Source organism: Microcaecilia unicolor, chromosome 10 (genome assembly GCF_901765095.1).
Source record: "Microcaecilia unicolor chromosome 10, aMicUni1.1, whole genome shotgun sequence".
Classification (NCBI taxonomy): Eukaryota; Metazoa; Chordata; class Amphibia; order Gymnophiona; family Siphonopidae; genus Microcaecilia; species Microcaecilia unicolor.
Genome location: NC_044040.1, coordinates 29,586,134 through 29,609,735, shown reverse-complemented (window position 1 = coordinate 29,609,735; position 23,602 = coordinate 29,586,134). Strand labels below are relative to the sequence as shown.

Here is a 23,602-nt window from a genome sequence, read left to right as displayed (position 1 = left end):
GTAAGGTCTCAGACCCAAAATGGATGCACGTCCATTTTCAGCAAAAATTTTAAAAAGGCATTTTTTTTGCAGGTGTGCCGAAAAACGATTCCGCGCGCATCCAAAACATGCGCCTACAGTACTGCAGGCTATTTTTCAGTGCCCCTTTGTAAAAGGGCCCCTAAAAGCAGATAAAGGAAGAATATGTTTGTGGGAACTGTGCTGGCCTACATTCTCCCAATGCATCCAAAATAGGCCGGATTCTATATAAAGCTTGGCAAGTAGCGCATGTTAAATTTTGCACACTGCCAATCTACATGTGCTAGTCATAAGTACATAAGTAATGCCATACTGGGAAAAGACCAAGGGTCCATCGAGCCCAGCATCCTGTCCACGACAGCAGCCAATCCAGGCCAAGGTCACCTGGCAAGCTTCCCAAATGTACAAACATTCTATACATGTTATTCAATTGAGTAATGAGCCAATTAGTCATGATAATTGGCCGATAACAGCCAATTATCATCGCTAATGGGCAATAATTGGAATTTTTGCACTCTTCTTTTTAGGCGTATTCTAAAAAGAGTTGCACGTAATTTCCAACACGCGTAGCTGAAAAGGGGGCGCAGCCATGGGAGGAATGTAGGCATGTCAGGGGCATTGATAACATTTACATAAGTTGTTATAGAATTTGGGTGAATGTGCATACATTTAGCTGTGGGCATTTACACCAGTCCCCCAACCTATGTGCTATTCTATAAACCACATTATACTGTAGACGCAGTTTATAGAATAGCGCTATGTGTGTTATTTTGACACACCTACATTTTAGACACCTGTACTGCTATTTACCGTGGATTCTTTTGGATTCGTATTAGGTAAATGAGACCTTTATTAGAGGTACTAAAATCTACAATGATTAAGATATATACGATGATTAGCTATATGCACACAATGAATAGCTATATAAACAATCATTACATCACTGGTCTCTACATCTAAGCAATGCTAAGTGTTCTTAGATCAGGAAAAGAAGCAATAATACACTATACATACAATCATCACTGGTCCTTACATCATCCAGGTTCTTATCATCAGCTGGGGGGGCCCGGTTCACAGTGAGAGCCAGGAGCTTTGTTGACCAGGAACAAGTCCTCTGTGCAGTACATATACCCACAGATGAGCCCCCAAAGCTCTGCTGCAACAAGGCCCCCTTTTTATTAAGCTCAGAACTCATGTTCAGAGCTAAGGAAAATTACAGAATGCTTCTCTGTTTAGGTACTGTGGGAATGTGGTCACATGTTTTCCAAGTCCAGGTGGCCAGGCTGAACTCCGAAAACAAGCACCATCCCCCTCTTCACATACAAAATTAATTAGAGCTGTGTCTTATCTTCTGCATTCCAACTTGTTCTCACACAATCAAAGTTAAACAATCATTTTTAAACAGAATTACTTCTAATCAACAATACAGACCCTGAGTGCACTGGTCGGTCAAGACAGCGTTGAAAAACAATCTTTAAAATTCACTTTTATTACAGACACCACCCCCCAGATTATATATAGCATGCCTAGACATTTGCGCCAAAATCCAAGCAGATTCTATAACAATGCACGTAAGTTAACAAGCCTAACAAGCTAATGAGCACTGATAACAGCACTTAACAAGCAATAATGAGCACTAATTGGCACAAATTAGAATTTACGTGCACCAACTCGCTAAGCGTATTCTGTAACAAAGTGTGCCAAACTTCTAATGTGCGCAGGCAAAAATAGGCATGATTATGGGTGGTGAAATGGGCCTTCTGAAATTTACGCATCTAGTTATAGGATATGGCCCACTGTCTGTAAATCTACATGCTGGGATTTACGTCATGTTTTCATCGGTGTAAATGGATGCACGTAGTTTTAGGCGCTGAGATATCAACTAATCATATTCTATATACTGCGCTTAAATCTAGGTGCCAATTATAGAACACATTTAGTTGGCACTGATTTCAGTGCCAATTTTTTAGGCGCCATATATAGAATCTCCCCCCATATACAGAATCCAGCCCTATGTGTCTAATATATATTAGGGACAAGCAGGGGATCTCTTTTGTTTGTTTTCGTACTTTGTTTTTGGTTTGCTCCAAGCAGGGGATCTCTTGTTTGTTTTCATTCTTTGTTTTTTGGTTTGCTTTACATATTAAAATAATACTCCGGACATGCAACAACAACAAAAAAAAGTTGGCCAACCCGCATCTTAAATCTAAAAAACTTCCCTGACCTTCCTCAATCCTCTCCACCCCAGAACTCCTCCTCTCCCCCTCCCCACCTCTTTCCCCATCAATGGGGTCTTCATGGTGCAGGAGCTATCCCCGTCACTCCTGCCCTAACAGTGCTGTATTTCAACATGGTGCTGGGTGACTAATTGCCGGCACTTTTTTTTGGAATATGGTTTTGAAATTTTGTCATTTTTCTTTTGTTTTCATAATGAAAGGAAAAGTGCATCCCTAATATATACATGAAAGCAAAAAGAAGCCAATGGACCTTTTATCCCCAACTCTTATGGATGCTTTTCTGTGTACTGTGCAGCTAAGAGAAATCAAGTCCTAATGAACTAGATTCTATACATGGCACCTGAAAAATCGGCACCAAAAATATTTCCGCCTAGGTGTATTCTGTAAACTGTGCCTAGATTTAAGCTCGGTTTATAGAATAGGTCTAGCCGGTTTATAGAATATACCTAGCAGCAATGTCTGCGCCTAACTTTAGGCGCATCCATTTACGCCAAGTAATACTTGATGTAAATACCAGCACCTAAGTTAGGTTTGGAGCAGGTGTATTCTATTACCATGCGTGTAGGTTTGATCGCCTGCGTCCGCCTATTACAGGCCCAATGGCCATGTCCCCTTTTTGGCAGTGCACATTAGAATTTATGTGCACTGCTTTACAGAATACGCCTACCAAATTGTGTGCATAAATTCTAATTAATGCTAATTAGTATTAATAATTGCTTGTTAAGTGGTAATTATCAGTGCTGATTGGCTTTTTAAGTAATTAAATTTTGTGCGCAAATCCAGGTTACATAGAATCCAGGGAAATATCCTTTGAGAAGTGGAAAAGGAAAGATGCAGCTTAGTAAACGGTGAGGTTAGATTGTGAGCTCACGAGGGACAGAGAAAGTACCTGTATATAATATTTAAACTGCTTTGGTTGTAGCACAGAAAGGAAGTAGATCAAATACATGACCCTAACCCTTACCCTTTCTCTGCTGTAAAGTTTTATGAGTTCTGAGTTTGACTCAGTCAAGTTCAGTGATACTGTATGAATAAACAGAAAGTTAAAACCTCATTCTGTAATCAGCAGCTGTTTTTCTGTTCACTTGACCACAGTCACTATAAACATTCTGTTGGTTTCAAGGTCTAGTGCTACGCGTTTCCGGTGGAGTCAGCGATATTACACAGCTCAGGATGAGTGGGCATTAGACAATATTTACATTGGACAACAGTGCCCAAGTATGTGCAATGGACAGGGCTGGTGCGACCATGGAATATGCAGGTACCAAGTAACTTAATACATTTTATAGACGTTAGGTTACATTTCACTGGATTTAAAGTCTCAGGAAAATCATAGCCAAAGTATTGTATAGGTTATTCCAGTCAGATAATTTTATAGAACATTTTCTGTATATAAAGCATATTTTATGTAGGAAAGGGCTGTTATAATATTGTGCAGCTGAATACATAAATAATACTTATTTTAGGCTCTGTAAATCTCTCAGATGTTCGCTCGATGGATGGTATAAAAAATAAACATTCAAAATATCAATATGTTTTCTAAGAACCATTTGGGGAGGAATTATAACCTTAAAAAACATTTATTTAAATAATGGCGCGTAAGTATGCATACTGGCAAGATGAGCTGAATTACTCAGGGCAATTGTATAAACTGACACCAATACAGTAAGAATGACAAAGAAAAAGGAAGAGCCTGAGGAGATCTGGTTCTTAATGAAGGGTCTTTATTTTATATTGTAGAAACAGAGAAAATGAACTCAGAGTCCCTTGAACTGTTCCATTGGGTACAGAATAAAGATCCTTCATGAAAAACCAGGTCTCCTCAGGGAGTGGCGTTCCTGGCCTGGATGGCACCCGGGGCGGAGCGCCGATGCGCCCCCCCCCCCCCCGCTAGATGACACCTCCCCTCCTCCGGTGAAATGACACCCCCTCGGGTGCACGCCGCTGGGGGGGTGCCGCGGCGCATGCCTGCTCCTCCGAGTTCGCTAAACTTCGTTCGTTCGCTGCAGCTCCCTCTGCCCCAGAACAGGAAGTAACCTGTTCCGGGGCAGAGGGAGCTGCAGCGAACGAATGAAGTTTAGCGAACTCGGAGGAGCAGGCGTGCGCCGCGGCACCCCCCAGCGGCGTGCACCCGGGGCGGACCGCCCCCACCGCCCCCCCCCCCCCTTGGTACACCACTGTCCTCAGGTTCTTCCTTTTTTCTTGGCCGTCCCTATTGATTTATTTAAAAAATTTCTAACCAATAAAAGAAAGGAACTACAACATAAAATGGGAAAGAAAACCATTCAACCTTCAGCACATCATACAGAATAATCAAAGGAGTCTAAAGTTTAGAGAGTCAGTGGTGCATATAAAACATTAATCAAAGTTATACACAACTCGACAGGGGCCTGTGTTTCCTGCATCAGGAGTCAGGTCTTCACGTGAATACCAAAAAATGTATGCACCATAAATGCTAGGTCTGAAGAAAGTTGGCGAACCTGTAAAAGGGTCACATCTTGATTATCGCTTGTCCTGCTCCAGTGTGAACTACACCGATGCAACATCTTTTTACTTTGATGTTGCATCGGTGTAGTTCACACTGAAGTGGGACAAGCAGTAATCAAGATGTGACCCTTTGACAGGATCACCAACTTTCTTCAGACCTAGCGTTTATGGTACATAAATTATTTATTTTGATATTCACGTGAAGACCTGATGCAAGCCGGGTGGCCGAAACACAGGCCCATGTCAAGTTGTGTATAACTTTGATTAAAGTTTTATATGCACCATTGACTGACTGAGTGAATTCGCTGTCATCCTCGCTGTGGTTTGTTTGCTGTTGAGCTGGTGTGCGAGGACAGTTTCTTCTGTATCCTTATTTGTCTAAGGATGGTACCCAGAAATGGCCTGGCCCTACCTGAATCAAGTGCCATAGAACTGCTAGAACAGCAAAGTTTTAACTACTGACAAAGTGTTTCAAAGATAATTTACTATGGATTGTTAATGACAGGCTTTTTCAGACAGCGAGAGCGGTAAAATAAAAAGCACTATCCTTGAAATTCTATAAATGGTGCTTAAAATTGTGTGCCCAATTTACGTGTGCAATTTAATTGAATAACTAGCCAATTAGCACTAATAATTGGATGCTAATAATAATTGCCATTAATTGAAACTAATGTGCACATTTTTAGTCATGGGGAGCCACGCATAAATTTTATGTGTGGCTCCAAAAAGGGGGCACGACCATGGGAGAGTCATGGACGGATCAGGGGTGTTCCTGTAATTTATGTGCACTGTTATAGAATAAGGGGGATCTGTGCCTAATTTAGTCCAGGGTTTACTTGGTGTAAATCCTCACGTCTAAAGTTAGGCACCAATCCTGGCACTAAGCGTATTCTATAAATGCACCTAACTTTCAATGCCGTTTATAGAATAGCATTTAGTGTGGGAATATTTTGCACCGATTTTTCAATGCTCTTTATAGAATTTGGTCCTGTGTCCCTACTATATTCTTCCCTTCTCCTATTCCGCGGGGTAGTGGTTCTTCCTATCTATTTACCAAGATGTATTTCCTACAATGGGGCTTAGCTGCCTCCTTTTTAGGAGAAGCTATTCCCACATTAATTCTGCATTAACCAGTTAATGCACATTATAGAATTCATGTTAAGCGCTCTGTATCCTGGCACCTAACTTAAGGTATCATAGTAAACATAGTAGATGACGGCAGAAAAAGACCTGCACGGTCCATCCAGTCTGCCCAAGAAGATAAATTCATATGTGCTACTTTTTTATTTGTACTGTCCTCTTCAGTGCACAGACCGTATAAGTCTGGCCAGCCCTATCCCTGCCTCCCAACCACCAGCTCTGGCACAGACCCTATAAGTCTGCCCAGCACTATCCCCGCCTCCCAACTACCAGTCCCGCCTCCCACCACCAGCTCTGGCACAGACCGTATAAGTCTGCCCAGCACTATCCCTGCCTCCCACCACCGGCTCTGGCACAGACCGTATAAGTCTGCCCAGCACTATCCCCGCCTCCCAACCACCAGCTCTGCCACCCATTCTAGGCTAAGCTCCTGAGGATCCCTTCCTTCTGCACAGGATTCCTTTATGTTTATCCCACGCATGTTTGAATTCCGTTACCGTTTTCATCTCCACCACCTCCCGCGGGAGGGCATTCCAAGCATCCACCACCCTCTCCGTGAAAAAATACTTCCTGATATTCTTCTTGAGTCTGCCGCCCTTCAATCTTATTTCATGCCCTCTCGTTCTACCGCCTTCCCATCTCCGGAAAAGGTTTGTTTGCGGATTAATTTTGGGTGGGCCTGAACCCAAAGTGGGTGGGCACAAAATTTTCTCTGTCCCCCCCCCCCCCCCCAGCAAAATTTAGTCACACTCAGATGCATTTGTCACACAGGGTAAAGTGCTGCTTTTCAGTGCATCAGATTTCAGACAATTTATTTAATAGCCTTAACACCCTTTTCAGTGAGCTTTCAGAGGCCAAAACCTCCTGCCTCAGGTCAGTATAATGCTGTTACGGTATCCTCTCCTGACCTAAGGAAGGAAGTATTGGTCTCTGAAACTTTATTAACACCATATTACTTTATCCTAAATTAAAAATAAAATTATTTTCTTTACCTTTGTTGTATGGCCATTTACTTTTTCTCATTGTGTTGCTCCCAGTCTCTAGATTCTGCTTTCCTTCGTTTTCACTTAACTCTTCTGCCAGGGTTTCCTGGCCATTTGTCATTTTTCTCTCCTTTTTCTTTGCTTTCTTCAATATTTTTCTGCCTCTCTCTGTGTCCAGATTTAATTCATTCTTACTACCATTCTTTAATTTCCTTCATCTACTTATGGCTTTTCATCTTTTTCTCACCCTTGTTCTCCCCATGCCCCTTCCTCTTATTCTCCAATCTTTCACTACTCCCCCTTTCCATGCAGCAGCTCTCCTCTTTCTCTCCCCATCCTTCCAGTGTCTCCCCTCTCTCTCCCCATCCTTCCAATAGTCTCCCCTCTTTCTTTCTGCATCCTTCCATCCAGTGTCACCTCTTTCTCCCTACCCTTCCATCCAGCGTCTTCCCTCTTTCTCTCCCCATCCTTCTACCCATCTACCCTCTCTCCTGATCCTTCCATCTAATGTCTCTCTCCCTCCTTCTAACCAGTGTCTATCTCTCTACCCTTTTCTGTTCAGTGTCCCTTCTCTCTCTACATCCTTCCAGTCTCTCCCCTTTCTCTCTGCATCCTTCCATCGTCTCTCTCTCCATCCATCCGTTTTCCCTCTTTCTCTGCCATCCTTCCATCTGTTTTCCCTCTTTCTCTGCCATCCTTCCATCTTCTTCCATCTCTGTACCTCTATCTTCCTCCATGTTTACTATCTCCTTTTCTCTGTGTCCCTATATTACTCTGTCCATCTTCTTCCCTCTCTTTGTCCCCAGTGCCAATATATCTCTACCCTCTCTGACCCTACCCCATCCAGCTTCTCTCCCTCTCACTCCCTCCTCTTTCCAGCATCTGGTTTGGTTGCTTGATTTCCTGCCTCCCTCCCTCAAGCTGTAGGTTTAATATTTCCTTTTCCTTCATCTCCTTGGTCTGGTATCTCTGTTTCCCTTCCCTCCCTCCTTGTCCTGTACCAGCAGTTCTCTCCCTTCCCTCCAGTTCTCCTCCCATGTCCAGCAGCTCTCTCCCTTCCATCCAGATCCCCTCCTCCTCTTCCTCCCACAGCTCTCTCCCTTCCACCCAGATCCCCTCCTCCTCTTCCTTCAGCAGCTCTCTCCCTTCCATCGTCCCCTCCTTCTCTTCCTCCCATGTCCAGGAGCTCTTCCCCTTTCCTCCAGTCCCTTCTTCCTCTTCCTAGCTTGTCCAGTAGCTCTCCAGCCCCTTCCTCCTCTCCCTCCCGTCCAGCAGCTCTCTCCCTTCCATTCAGTCCCCTCCTCCCCTTCCTTCAGCAGCTCTCTCCCTTCCATCGTCCCCTCCTTCTCTTCCTCCCATGTCCAGCAGCTCTCCAGCCCCTTCCTCCTCTCCCTCCCATGTCCAGCAGCTCTCTCCCTTCCATTCAGTCCCCTCCTCCTCTTCCTCCCATGTCCAGCATCTCTCTCCTTTCCCTCCCTCTTCCAGAAGCTTTCCAGCCCCTTCCTCCCATGTCCAGCAGCTCTCTCCCTTCCATCCAGATCCCCTCCTCCTCTTCCTCCCACAGCTCTCTCCCTTCCATCGTCCCCTCCTTCTCTTCCTCCCATGTCCAGCAGCTCTCTCCCTTCCCTCCAGTCCCTTCCTCCTCTTCCTCCCTTGTCCAGCAGCTCTCCAGCCCCTTCCTCCTCTCCCTCCCATGTCCAGCAGCTCTCTCCCTTCCATTCAGTCCCCTCCTCCTGTTCCTCCCATGTCCAGCAGCTCTCTCCCTTCCCTCCCTCTTCCAGAAGCTTTCCAGCCCCTTCCTCCCATGTCCAGCAGCTCTCTCCCTTCTATCCTGATCCCCTCCTCCTTTTCCTCCCACCTCCAGCAGCTCTCTTGTTCCCAGTTCCCTCTAATCCCCTTCCTCCTACAAGTCTGACTCTGTCCCTGGCAAAAGTATCCCTTCCCCCCCTCCCCCCCCCCCAACCAACCAACCAACCACAAATCCAGCACTTACTTTTCCAGGCCTGCCATCCAAATCCTTCATCGCTGTCGCTGCCTTTTCTCCCGCGGCTTCCGGGAGGCAGCGATCAGCGTTACCTGTCAGTGCCTGCCCTGAAATTGTACTTCTCTTCTCCCCAGGCTTCGCTCCGCTCCTTTCTTCGCTCGTCGCGCTGCGCTGCTATTCAAACAGGCAGCTCCGCTCCTCTCTGCTGCGTCTATCCAGCCCTCTGATGCACTTCCTGTTTAGTAGGGCCGGATAGACGCGGCAGAGAGGAGCGGAGCTGCCTGTTTGAATAGCAGCGCAGCGCGACGAGCGAAGAAAGGAGCGGAGCGAAGCCTGGGGAGAAGAGAAGCACAATTTCAAGGCAGGCACTGACAGGTAACGCTGATCGCTGCCTCCCGGAAGCCGCGGGAGAAAGGCAGCGACAGCGATGAAGGATTTGGATGGGTGGGCCTGGAGGGAAAGTGGGTGGGCCTGGGCCCGTCCAGGCCCACCCGTGGCTACGCCCCTGCTTTCAAATATTTGAATGTCTGTATCATATCACCCCTGTTTCTCCTTTCCTCCAGGGTATACATGTTCAGGTCCGCAAGTCTCTCCTCATACGTCTTGTAACGCAAATCCCATACCATCCTCGTAGCTTTTCTTTGCACCGCTTCAATTCATTTTACATCCTTAGCAAGATACAGCCTCCAAAACTGAACACAATACTCCAGGTGGGGCCTCACCAATGACTTGTACAGGGGCATCTTTTCTTCTGCTGGTCACACCTCTCTCTATACAGCCTAGTAACCTTCTAGCTACGGCCACCGCCTTGTCACACTGTTTCATCGCCTTCAGATCCTCAGATACTATCACCCCAAGATCCCTCTCCCCATCCGTACCTAGCAGACTCTCACCGCCTAACACATACGCCTTTCTTGGATTTCTACTCCCTAAGTGCATCACTTTGCATTTCTTCGCAAAGAATTTTAATTGCCAAACCTTAGACCATTCTTCTAGCTTTTTCAGATCCTTTTTCATGTTTTCCACTCCCTCCGGGGTGTCCACTGTGTTACAAATCTTAGTATCATCCGCAAACAGGCAAACTTTACCTTCTAACCCTTCGGCAATGTCATTCACAAATATACCGAACAGAATCGGCCCCGGCACAGATCCCCGAGGCACTCCACCACTCACCCCTCCCTCCTCCGAGCGAACTCCATTCACCACCACCCTCTGGCGCCTGTCCGTCAACCAGTTCCCAATCCAGTTCATCACTTTGGGTCCTATCTTCAGCCCATCCAGTTCATTTAAGAGCCTCCCGTGGGGAACCGTGTCAAAAGCCTCGCTGAAATTCCTTTACTGACTCTACCCCTAACTGTTGATGCAGCAAATAATGATTGTTGATATTAACAATATTATATTATACAAATTTTGCTGATGCAGCAAATGCACAAAACGTCTACAATCCGAATAGGAAACAAGATCATTTTCGAAAAAAGGAAAACGTCCTTTTTTTGTTGTTATTAAGTGCAAAATTTACAGATTCATGCAATTAGGATGTAGGAGGAGCCAGCATTTTTAGTTGACTGGTTCCCCTGACATCCCAGGATACAAAATGGGACGACTTGTTTGACAGTGTTGGCAACTGTTTGGAAAGACAGAAGTATACAGTAACAGATCATTCTGGTAATACATTATGTTTATTCAGTCATCATATTGAGCTTGGTTGGCAGTAAATTATATAGCATGTTTGTTGATTTTCTATGTACAGTTCACTAGGGATAGTACTGACATTCATGTGGCCCTCTTTGTATAAAGGTTGCCCACCCCTGTCTTTGATAACACGAGTATAAATTCAATCGAGTTATTCAGTGTACAGAAATAATGAGCATGGTTTTAAATGCTTACACTGTCTATCTGTTGGTAGATGTGATTCAGGATACCAGGGTTCTGAATGCCGTCCGGAAGCCTCCCTCCCATCGACTGTGATGTCAGACTTTGAAAGTGCAAATGTTCTAAAGACTGAATGGAAGGAGGTCATCGGAGGAGAGATTGCAAACCCAGAACAAGGCTGTGGTGTTATCTCATCTGGGTCATCGTTATACTTCAGCAAGGTATGGTTAGAGTTTTAACAATATTGGAGGGGGGGGGGGGTAAACAACAACAGGCGATTTGAGTACATAAGTAATGCCACACTGGGAAAAGACCAAGGGTCCATTGAGCCCAGCATCCTGTCCACGACAGCAGCCAATCCAAGCCAAGGGCACCTGGCAAGCTTCCCAAATGTACAAACATTCTATACATGTTATTCCTGGAATTGTGGATTTTTCCCAAGTCCATTTAGTAGTGGTTTATGGACTTGTCCTTTAGGAAACCGTCTGACCCTTTTTAAACTCTGCTAAGCTAACCGCCTTCACCATGTTCTCTGGCAACGAATTCCAGAGTTTAATTATGAGTTGGGTGAAGAAACATTTTCTCCGATTTGTTTTAAATTTACTACACTGTAGTTTCATCGCATACCCCCTAGTCCTAATATTTTTGGAAAGCGTGAACAGACGCTTCACATCCACCTGTACCACTCCACTCGTTATTTTATATACCTCTATCATGTCTCCCCTCAGCCGTCTCTTCTCCAAGCTGAAAAGCCCTAGCCTCATTAGTCTTTCTTCATAGGATCCTCTCTGACCCCCTTAAATCTAGAGAATGACATGGGGATGAGGACGTGTGGTAAATCCGCAGTAACAGTAAACATCTTAATGTATTTACTGCAGATGTGGGAGAAAAACTGGAAACCACCCTGCAGGAACGGTAAAATATATTTTTCCCATGGTAAATTCAATAGACCTAAACGTAAAGCACTTACCACTGATTTTACTGCACATCTCCACCCCCACCGACCTGGTCACAGTGTCCTCCTGTCCAACACCGCAGTGGAGGAAAAATGGCCACTGCCTTTAGGATCCCTCCATCCTCTTTCTGTATGTGAGCTGATTGTGTCGCTGTTTTTTCCGGAGACCTCTATGGCATCTGGAGACAACATGGAGAAAGTTGCCGCCAAAATCAGGCCCCCCCCCCCCCCCCCCCCCCCCCCCCCGTCCACATAGCAGTCAGCAGTTCAGTTGCAACATCCTAGGCTCTGAAACACAAGAGTTATCTACCATCTGTCCTGGCTAAAAAAGAGCTTCCTGTACACTTAATACACCACTTGCTCTGCCCTGCAGCTCCCCCCCCCCCCCTAAATTTTTCTGACAGCAGAAAACAAGTAAGGCAAACTGGAAAATAAGAAATGCAGAGAAGCAGAGTCCTTCAGAAGTAAAGCACTGTTTATCCAGAAATCCAGTTCCAGACGTGTTGCTATAGGTTGTCACCTTTTGTCTGTGTTTGTCTTGTTCTTGCTGTGCGGCGCCTTGACTATTTTTCTCTCAGTCGGTCTTGGGGCTACAGACCCAAAACTAGGCTTTTTTGTGTGATCACTGCCCAGTTTTCACAGGACTCTGAGGCAGATGCACTAAAGCTTAATGAGCCTTTAATGACCCTCCAACGAGGAAAATTTGATCCGTTGCATGCATCAAAGGGCTTTTACCGAGGAAGCTAGCAGCCAACGAAAACGGAATGGAGATGAGCAATTAGTGTAAAAACCCCATTGAAACGAGATGCACTAACCTTTTCCGATTGCCTTTACGCAGGAAAAAGGCAGGAAATCTAACGAGAGGTCTGGACCTCTCGTTAGGACAGCTCTGTGCCAGGAAAAATCGTAAAGTGAAACTTTGAGCCAATCCCAGCGCATTAGCAGAGCTAAAAGCGCTGTGATTGGTCCAAAGGACGTCAGAAAATACATCAAATAAAAAAAATTAAAAAAGAATCGGGAGGGGGCAAGGGCGCTCATCAGGAGCGTCCTGTATGGACGGCCTTGCCCCCCGCCCGCTGCTCCCCACTTTCCGCCACTTCCCCCCCCCCCCCATGAAAAAGCAAAATTCTAGCAGCCCTGATTCCCCTCCCTTCCTGTTCTTGTGTTTTGCAATGCTAACTCCGCCTCCCGTCATTCTTCCGCCCCCGTGCCCCGCCCCCGCTGCCCCCCCTGAGGTCGACTACGCCACTCCCCCCCTCCACCAAGACCCCCCTCCCTATTACCGACCCGAGCAGCGCCTCTCACCTCTTTCTGAAGCGCTGCACGGGCAGAAGATCTGTTGTGTTGGTCGCAGAGTCTCCATGACGTCTCTTCTTCCCTGGCCTAGGCCCGCCTCCTTCTGACGTAGGTTGTGTAACCTTTTACTGTCAGGGGCCACATTTTGTATTTTGTAACCTTTGGAGGGCCAAAACACTACCATCATATTTTGCCGCATAGTTCATCAAATAGTGGTAAAATACAAAGGTGCATCATTACCTGCCCAGCCTTCATCTGGTCTCTCTCACTCATACATTGTCTGTTATTGGGCAGGATACAGTGGGTTATGGGTGGGGAACTGGTGTAGACTGGGCATTGGAATTAGTGCACCACCACTTACCATGCCCTGTCACTAGGGGGCCCTTTTACTAAGCTGCGTAAGCGTCTATGTGCACCCAATGCATGCCAAAATGAAGTTACCGCACGGCTGCTGTGTGGCTCTTCTTTTGGTGCGCATCCGATACGGCTGAAAAATAATTTATTTCCTGCCGCGCGTATTGGATGCATGCCAAGTGGTATTAGGCGCACGTAGGTCATTACCGCCCGTTTACCGTATGAGACTTTACCACTAGGTCAGTGGCTGGTGGTAAGATCTCAGACCCAAAGTGGATGAGCGGCAATTTTCATTTTGCCGCATGTCCGTTTTTGGCAAAAAAATTTTAAAGGCCTTTTTTTTACAGGAGCACTGAAAAATGATTCTGCGCACACCCAAAACCCGCACCTACACTACCGCAGGCCGTTTTTCAGCGCACCTTAATAAAAGAACCCCTTGTGTATCTTCACTTAGCATGCAGTAAAAAAAAACTTTTCTGTGTGGTAGTTTTATGGAAAGAAGCTGACCACATCCCAACAATTAGCACACGGGCTTTCTACTAACTACACCTTAATCTTTGCATTTAAGGTGTGAATAAGTGCAAAACTGTACAGCACTTTAGTGAAAGAGCCTCTATCTAAAAAAGAAATTTAGACAAATCTATGAAACGTAGATTATTTGCAGGCTATATAAAAATTTGAAATGTCACCATAAACTCAGTGCATCCTTAAACCATGAATACTAGAAGATTATGGATAACTCCCTAGTTACATCTTGTAAATTTTTGTGGAAAATCTTGAATTAATAAACGATGAATACTAAAACCTGGAAGGATAAGCGGATAAACAACTTCACATATGCTCTGTTCCGTGTATACTTCCTCTAAGCATGTGCTGCCTGCCTCTGCTGGAAACACAAAGCTGGTCTTGATGACTCATTGATATCTCTAAGTTTCTCTGTTCTTATGTCCTTTACCAATGTGTTAGGTTGGTTTGATACATTTTTCTTTTAAATGAGTTGACTTGCCAAAGTCATGTTAAGACAAATGTCTTGTTTTCAACCGGGTCTCAGAGGCACAAATAAGGGAAAGTGACTTCCTCAAGTACACAGTCAGCAATAGAGGGGAGACTGGAGGTTATCCCCAAGGACTCGTGAGTCATAAGCCAGTACTATAATCACTGGGTCAGCCCTCTGCAAATGGATGCAGCATAGTCAGCTCAGAATAATATCCAAGAAAATGTTTTTTATTTAAGCAGGAGGTATGATGTAACACAACAGGATACACAGGGTTTATTCCAGACAACTGCAAGGATTAAGACATGTAAGCATCTGTAAAAAAAAACTGAGGAATACAAATCTGAGGAGGAGGAAAGATTACAAAATAGGCAGGTCCATATCTGAAACATTAAGGGGTATGTTTACTAAGGAGCGTTAACGTTTTTTAACGCACCTGTAAATTTAAGGCGCATTAAACACTAACGCATTTATACATTTCTATGAGCGTATTAGTGTTTAACGCACGTAAACCATTTACGCACATTAAAAACGCTAACGCCGCTTAGTAAACTTAGAGGCATATTTTCAAAGCACTTTGGGAGGCTAAGTTCCATAGGTTTCTATGGAACTTTGGGAGGCTAAGTGCTTTGAAAATAAGCCATAGACATAAGAGCACAAGTTAGTGGATATAACCCTTCTTAAAGGTAGACCATATTGATAACGTCCCCCTTACGGACTAAATTCTATAAATGGCGCCCCCCCCAAAAAAAATCAGTGCTGAAAAATATAGCGCTTAGCGCTTAAAGAGGCCCTTTTACTAAAGGGTTTGGTACGCAGCAACAGGCTTGTCATGTGCCAGTCCAGAACTACTGCTGGGCTACCGCAGGGGCCTGGCAGTAATCCCCACCCCCAGCATGCTCCATTTCCTGTGCTATAAAAATATTTTCTATTTTTGTAGCAGCCATGCACTGTCCAATTACTGCCGGGATAGCACGGGAGCCCTTACCGCTCTCCTCCCCCCCCCCTCAAAATGGCCACGCAGCAAGTAATTCACTTATCGCATTCCCATTTCTTTTTGAGAAAAAAACAGCCTTTTACCCGCTGCGGTTACAGGGGACCTCAGTGCACATCAAAAACACACACGCCTACCGCAGGCCCCCTTTTACCTCAGCTTAGTTAAAGGACCCCAAAGTTAGGCACCATTTATAGAATAGCACTTAGTGCTGAGAACTGCACCTATATTTAGGTGCACCATTTACATCAGTGAAACCCAGTGGCGTACCAAGGGGGGGCGGGGGCGGTCCGCCCCGGGTGCACGCCGCTAGGGGGGTGCTGCGCGCCTGTCGGCTCTTCGTTTTCATGCTCCCTTTGCCCTGGAACAGGTTACTTCCTGTTCCGGGGCAGAGGGAGCATGAAAACGAAGAGCCGGCAAGCGCGCGGCAAACCCCCCCCCCCCCCCAGCAGTGTGCACCCGGGGGGGGTTCTTTCGCCAGGAGATCGGGGATTCTTTCGCCGGGGGGGGGGCGCTGCACCCGGGGGGGCGGGGCGCATCGGCGATCCACCCCGGGTGTCAGCCCCTCTAGGAACGCCACTGGTGAAACCTACATGAAGGAGTAGCCTAGTGGTTAGTGTAGTGGACTTTGATCCTGGGAACTGAGTTCAATTCCCACTGCAGCTCCTTGTGACTCTGGGCAAGTCACTTAACCCTCCATTGCCCCAGGTACAAAATAAGTACCTGAATATATGTAAACCGCTTTGTAGTTGCTAAAAACCTCAGAAAGGCAATATATCAAGTCCCATTTCCCTTCCCTTCCCTTGGTGTAAAACCCCTTGCCTAAACTAGGTGCACAATGTGTGTAAATTAAAGGAATGCCCCTGACCTGCCCATGGCTGTGCCTCCCCTTTTTGGACCTCTGCCTAAATTTACACTTGTAAATTTTAATTAATTCCACAGCACCAATAATTTCTTGTTAAGATCTCAATTATCAGTGCTACTTGGCTAGTTATTCAATTAAATTGTGCATGCAAATTGGGCACATGCCCAAATTTGCATGCACAATTTTTAGCACTTTTTATAGAATTTGGGGGTGAATGTCTTGTTTTAGTTTTCAAGTAAAGGTAGCAAAATCTACAAATAATTGAATTTTCATCAGAAACAGGTACAATGAAAGGGTATACTAACTTTTCAAGTTCTAGAATAGACATTCAGCACCAAAGATGTTTTAATGTGACTTCCTACCTTCAGAAACTACCATGAATGTTTGGGGATTTGAAATCCTATATAATAATTCTCACCTCCAACATTCTATGCGTCTGCCTGCCTGTGTCCGTAACTTTCTTCACAGATGGGCTCCGAAGCCCTAGCTGATGTCACTAGACCCATTATGACGCATTCTATATAATAATTCTCACCTCCAACATTCTGACTTGCCTGGGACCGTGGCTCATTCCGAGTTGGTCTGCTAGGCTCCGTAGATCAGGCTGACATCACCGTAGCCATTATGATGTCAACTTCAGAACCCAGGGGAAAAAAAAAACATGCCTCACAGCTGATCCATGTCCAGAGGAGGGTCTCTGGACATGGGTGGCTGGAGGGGGGGCAGGAGAGAGAGGAGGGTTGCTGGACATGGAGGGGACAGGGGGTCGCTGGACATGGGTGGCTGGAGGGGGGGCAGGGGAGAGAGGAGGGTCGCTGGACATGGGTGGCAGGAGGGGGGCAGGGCAAAATCTACAAATAATTTAATTTTCATCAGAAACAGGTACAATGAAAGGGTATATTAACTTTTCAAGTTCTAGAATAGACATACAGCACCAAAGATGTTTTAATGTGACTTCCTACCTTCAGAAACTACCATGAATGTTTGGGGATTTGAAATCCTATATAATAATTCTCACCTCCAACATTCTATGCGTCTGCCTGCCTGTGTCCGTAACTTTCTTCACAGATGGGCTCCGAAGCCATAGCTGATGTCACTAGACCCATTATGACGCATCCTATATAATAATTCTCACCTCCAACGTTCTGACTTGCCTAGGACCGTGGCCCATTCCGAGTTGGTCTGCTAGGCTCCGTAGATCAGGCTGACATCACCGTAGCCATTATGATGTCAACTTCAGAACCCGGGGGAAAAAAAACATACCTCACAGCTGATCCATGTCCAGAGGAGGGTCGCTGGACATGGGTGGCTGGAGGGGGGGCAGGGAGAGAGGAAGGTTGCTGGACATGGAGGGGACAGGGGGTTGCTGGACATGGGTGGCTGGAAGGGGGCAGGGGAGAGAGGAGGGTCGCTGGGCATGGGTGGCAGGAGGGGGGCAGGGGAGAGAGGAGGTTTGCTGGACATGGGTGGCTGCAGTGGGAGCAGGAGGAGAGGAGGTTCGCTGGATATGGGTGGCTGCAGGGGGAGAGGAGGGTCGCTAGACATGGGTGGCTGCGGGGGAGCCGAGGAAAACCTTGCTAGCACCCGTTTCATTTGTGTCAGAAACGGGCCTTTTTTTACTAGTGTTAAAATATGTTGCCCGTGATATTACAGTATTAGCTTCATGTGTTTGCCTCAAAGAAAAAAGTTCCAGCAGTCATATTTGTCTCAAAGAAAACTGGATTTATACAGCATCTTGTGATATATTTTACTCGACCAATACAAAAATGTTCATTCGAAAAGGAAGAAGGGGCCATCTCAGTTGCATCCTTGGTGGCTTTGTATGTCGGTCCAATAAAAGATATCACAGCCTTGAAAGTGTGCACCATTATGACCAAATATGTCTATTAAAAATGTATAAAAACAAGATTATGTAAATTCATTCCTTTTTCTTCTCTCTACATCTTGTAGGATGGGAAAAGGCTGTTGGTCAGCTGGGATCTGGACACTACCTGGGTGGATTTTGTCCAGTTTTATATGCAGATAGGTGGTGAAAGCGCCTCATGCAACAAGCCAGACAGCAGAGAGGAGGGTGTGCTGCTCCAGTATAGCAACAATGGAGGCATCAGCTGGCACCTCTTGGCAGAAATGTACTTTTCTGACTTCAGCAAACCCAGGTACTGGCTTAGAAGTTAACACTAATGTAGGTGACCTCTTGGTTCGTGTCACCTTGCATGAGGCAGAAATTTTATGATGAATTTCAGGACCAAGTCAGTGGCATGGTTTATTCTTAAGATTTATTTTGCTGACGTAAACAAAAATCTGGAGCTGTCTGCCCATATGAAAAATGAAAAGCCTAGTGAGAACTTTGGAGCTCTTTTACTAAGTGGCGGTAAGCCCACCGCAGGCTTACTGTGCGCGAAATCAGGAACTACCACTGGGCTACCGCAGCAACCCGGCAGAAGTTCCCACCCCCAGCATGCACCATTTCCGGGGCTACAAAATTATTTTCTATTTTTCTAGCACCAGAGTTTACCCGGCAGTAATCAGGAAATGCCACGCACTGCCCAGTTACCAGTGGGTTAGCACAGGAGCCCTTACCACCACCTCAATGGGTGGCAGTAAGTGCTGACCCCTGAAATGGCCACTCGGTAAGTGGTTCACTTACTGCATGGCCATTTCTTTTTTTTAAAAAGAGACAGCCTTTTACCCGCTGTGCTAAAAGTGGGCCTCGGCGCACGTCAAAACCACACGCTGACGCTAATGCAGGCCATCTTTTACTACAGCTTAATAAAAGGAACCCCTTGTCCTTAATATTATCATATACACCTTCATGATTAGGCCAGAGACCTTCTCCCTGATTTCTATAAAATTGGGTACCTAACTTTTCACTTAGGACTAAATTCTATAAATGGTGCTTAAAAAATCAGCACCCAAAATACCCCCTGATATTCAAAAGCATTTAACTGGCCAGGATCGGCATCCTGGTAGGTTAAATGCCCCATGACTGTCTATCTGGTGATATTCAGCAGGGGTTAGTCGGCTATCTCCTGCTGAATATCACCAGATAGCAGCTAGCATATAGCCAGTTATATCATCCAATTTTCTGCCAATTTTCAGCCCCACTTTAGAGGATATATTTGACCATGTGAATGCATTTGATATCTTTAGCTGCTTTGAAGATAACCGGCTAAGTCTGAATATCAACATAGCCGGTTATCTTTTGGATGGTCAATGCCAGTCACTGGAAGTGGACCAGCATTGAATATCTGGGTTTAGTGGTGACCACAGGAATTTAAGTATGTAAATTTAGATGTGGAATCCACGCCTTAATTTTATGCATGAGTAAAAAAAAAAAAAAGAGGTGTGCAGAAAAAAGTGGAAAGTAGACCAAAGACTTAAGAGACTGGGACAAAAGAATCAAATACAGAAAATGTTTTATTAATGACTTGACACAGATTTGTGTTTCCGCCACAGGCCTGCCTCAGGAGTCTAAAAAATATATATATATAAAAGTAACATGTAAATCATACAAATAATAAAATACTAAATGTATATTGTAAACAGTTATAGTGTAAGTATGTAAAATAAACAAATGATAAAATACAAAATATATAATGTGAACAATTGATAAAATGCAAAATGTACAACGTATACGTCATGGGGTAATAATATAATCACTGAAAACTGAACACATATAAAAGATGAAGAAAATGGACTTAAAATGATATAGTATCGTTATATACAGTATCCAAAAACAATGTATTAGAACAGAACCAATCAATAATAATAACATATAAGAATTGTATCATTGCAATAATGAAAATCATAATACAAAGATATATGTTGATGTTTTAAGCAGAGACCAAGAAACCTTCTCCAAAGCTAGAAAGAGAAGTACATTCATTGCAAAGGTACTGGAAAATATTGTTATGAAGAAAACAGTAAAAATAATGTAGTAATGAAAACTACTAGCGGGGCAAGAAGTCTCCAAAATAAAAGAGTCATATTACATAATGTGTAATGTGTGTTTGTGCTCTCATTTCTGTGTGTTTTTATTTTAAAAGTTACTTATATTTATAAAAACGTTAGCATCCTTTCACATAAAGTGAGTATTGTGGAAAAAAAACGGACTGTGTAAAAACTAAAGCAAAATAAACTAACCTCGATGATGTAGTAAACCATGTAGGTCAATTCGCATTGAAAAAAAAACGAAATGGTCTGTAAGGAAAAGGAATATAATGGTTGTCAAAGGAAAGGGAATGTATCCCACGAGAACTGGGGAGGAAAATGAAATCGTCTTACCTTAAAAAAGACCTTAGGGAAATCTTTCGGTTTGAACTCGCAACAGCGCGTCACGTAGTGCAGTAAGAAGCAGGGGCGTAGCCAGACAGCAGATTTTGGGTGGGCCTAGTCAAGAAGTGGGTGGGCACCGTGTTCTCCTGCCCCCCCCCCCCCAATGCGATGAGGCCAGTATCAGCAGCTTAGGAAGCTTAGACTGCTGAAGTGGAGAGAAGTGTTTTCAGCACCATCAGGGGGAGGTCTTCAGCCGGCAAAGCTTGGGATCCCCACTAGCTAGCACTAAATATGTTATGAGCCCTAAGTGGATGGGCCCCGGCCCACCCAGGCCCACCTGTGGCTACGCCACTGGTAAGAAGTGTCAATGGATAAAAAACCGCGTTGAAACAGCTGATATATATACAGCAAAACCGCACCAAAAGAAATGGAAGTAATGTTAAGCATTAGCATCGAAGGATAACATCAGAGTCAACATGTAGTCCAACATCATAACATACATATGTAAAACAATAGAAGTAATGGAGCAAGTAGAAATGAGTCTAAAATAAAACTTAAGAATAAAAATTTAAAAATTAATTAAAAAAGCATATGCTGCAAGGATTGTGTGCTCCTTCCAACCACGAACTATAATGTTAGGATTGAGTTACTGAAATGTAGTATGTAACGTGCAAATTATATTTTGTAAACAATCCTCTTCCAAAACTAAGGGAAAACCTTTTCCTCAAAGGGCACATTTGAAATGATAATTGTCACCGATAGATGATTGTGCAGTGATGGAATAATGGTTGTCTTATTAGCAGCTACTTGGTATAGAAAAAAATATATTGCATCTAAAACTTATGTGAGAGATCACTTAAAAATGTAAATAAAAAAAAGGGGCGACATGGAAATGGAGGGTCATGGGGGGCGTTCCTAGCATTTATGCATGTTAAGTACATAAGTACTTAAATATTGTCACACTGGGATAGACCAAAGGTCCATCAAGCCCAGTATCCTGTTTCCAACAGTGGTCAATCCAGGTGAGAAATACCTGGCAAGATCCCAGAAAAGCTCAATACATTTTATGCTGCTTATCCCAGAAATAAGCAATTTAATAATGGTCTATGAACTTTTCCTTTAGGAAGCCATCCAGACCCTTTTTAAACCCCGCTAAGCTAACTGCCTTTACCACATTCTCTGGCAATTAATTCCATAGTTTAATTACACATTGAGTGAAGAAAAAGTTTCTCCAATTTGTATTAAATGTACTACTTTGTAGCTTGATTGTATGCCCCCTAGTCCTAGTATTTTTGGAAAGAGTAAACAAACGGTTCACGTCTACCCGTTCCACTCCACTCATTATTTTATAGACCTCTATCATATCTTCCCTTAGCCGTCTCTTCTCCAAGCTGAAGAACCCTAGACGCTTCAGTCTTTCCTCATAGGAAAGTCGTCCCATCCCCTTTATCATTTCCGTCGCCCTTCTCTGTTATACAGTAGAATAAGGGGAGATACATGCCTAATTTGGATGTGTACATTTGCACCACGTTTCAGTTGGTGCAAATGGCCACACCTAAAGTTAGGTGTGATTCCCTGGGATAAGCACTATTCTATAAACTGTGCCTAACTTTAAGTACGGCTTATAGAGTAGCGCTTTTTCAGTGCCAAATATAGAATTCACCCCTGTAGCGTGGCCTAGTGGTTAGGGTGGTGGACTGTGGTCCTGGGGAACTGAGTTCAATTCCCACTTCAGGCACAGGCAGCTCTTTGTGACTCTGGGCAAGTCACTTAACCCTCCATTGCCCCATGTAAGCCGCATTGAGCCTGCCATGAGTGGGAAAGTGCAGGGTACAAATGTAACACAAATAAATATACTATGATTGATCATTGCTCATGTGCATTAGTAGATGAGGAAATATTCTCTGTAATCTTCCAGTCTCCACTTTATAGACATAATTTTATTTAAATTTAGCTGCTAATGTGACCAGCACTGACATGGCAATGAAATTGTGCAAGATGAAAATATTACCACTGAATTGTGTTTTACTGTGTTTGCAATGACTAAGTTCTTTTATCATACAGATTTGTCTATCTTGAACTTCCTCCTGCTGCCAAAACTCCTTGCACCAGGTTCCGCTGGTGGCAGCCCCACTTCTCCGGGGAAGGCTATGACCAATGGGCAATTGATGACATCATCATCTTGTCAGAAAATCAGAAGCAAATTGTTCCTGTTGCATACCCAACTTTACCACAGGTAAAAAAAACAAAAAACAAATGGTGGTTTAATCTGTGCTGATTTGTAATGTATTTTAAATGTGTAATGCTTTTCCTACTACAAATTCTTAAAGCTTCATTTATCAAAAGTGTTTGTGGGGAAAATTATCTGTTCATGTAGTTGCTCAGTCCTTTAAACAACAATACTGGGGATTCCCAATTGCCGTGTAGCTATCCTCAATTTCTCACAAAGACCAATATACTATCATCCAAACATTTAAGCAACAAAATCCATACTCTCAAATCTCCTTTTCATCTCAGTGTCAGAACCCTTGTTGTCACAACCTGGCATGGTCCATGTTTCGCTATGGCGTCTTCAGGGGTTGAGACTACTAATTAAAACACATTGTTTAGATACAGAGAACTGAACGACCCAATGGTAACGCTCCGCCGCATGAAGTCGGCCACAAAAAAACATTACCTTGTTGACTCTTAAACCATAAAGGGACTGGAATTTAAATGAGTCCAAAATGTGAATGATATTGTCTACAAATACATGCTTTGTGGTATAGGGCTAGCAGGAATATAAGGCTTATGCTATGATACATAAGATGATTATGAGAGATTGTGGAATATTTTATTAAAACTCAATTGAGGGAAAGTTTTTATATTATTTATTTATTTGTTTATTTATTTATTTATTGCATTTGTATCCCACATTTTCCCACCTCTTTGCAGGCTCAATGTGGCTTACAATATATGAATAGTGGAAGTAGATTTATGGAATATAATATTTATGGAATATAATAAAGATGAAAATGAAAATCATTACTTATGTAATCATAACTATAAGTGATGATTATATGCGTATATATGCGTATACATTAGGGATAATCAAAAAGCTTAACCACTGGTGGCCATTGAGGAATGGGAGTGAAGACCAAGGCTCTAA

At 44.1% G+C, this 23,602-nt stretch overlaps 1 protein-coding gene across 1 annotated transcript in view; it reads left to right on the top strand.

Moving 5' to 3' along the window:
* Positions 1-23,602, top strand: part of RELN (reelin) — a 568,089-nt gene that overhangs the window by 360,429 nt on the left and 184,058 nt on the right. Inside the window, exons 23-26 of the mRNA XM_030217170.1 lie at positions 3,379-3,516; positions 10,756-10,942; positions 18,130-18,335; positions 22,519-22,690. Of these exons, the coding sequence (XP_030073030.1) occupies positions 3,379-3,516; positions 10,756-10,942; positions 18,130-18,335; positions 22,519-22,690 (703 nt within the window). The remainder of the gene's footprint in view (positions 1-3,378; positions 3,517-10,755; positions 10,943-18,129; positions 18,336-22,518; positions 22,691-23,602) is intronic.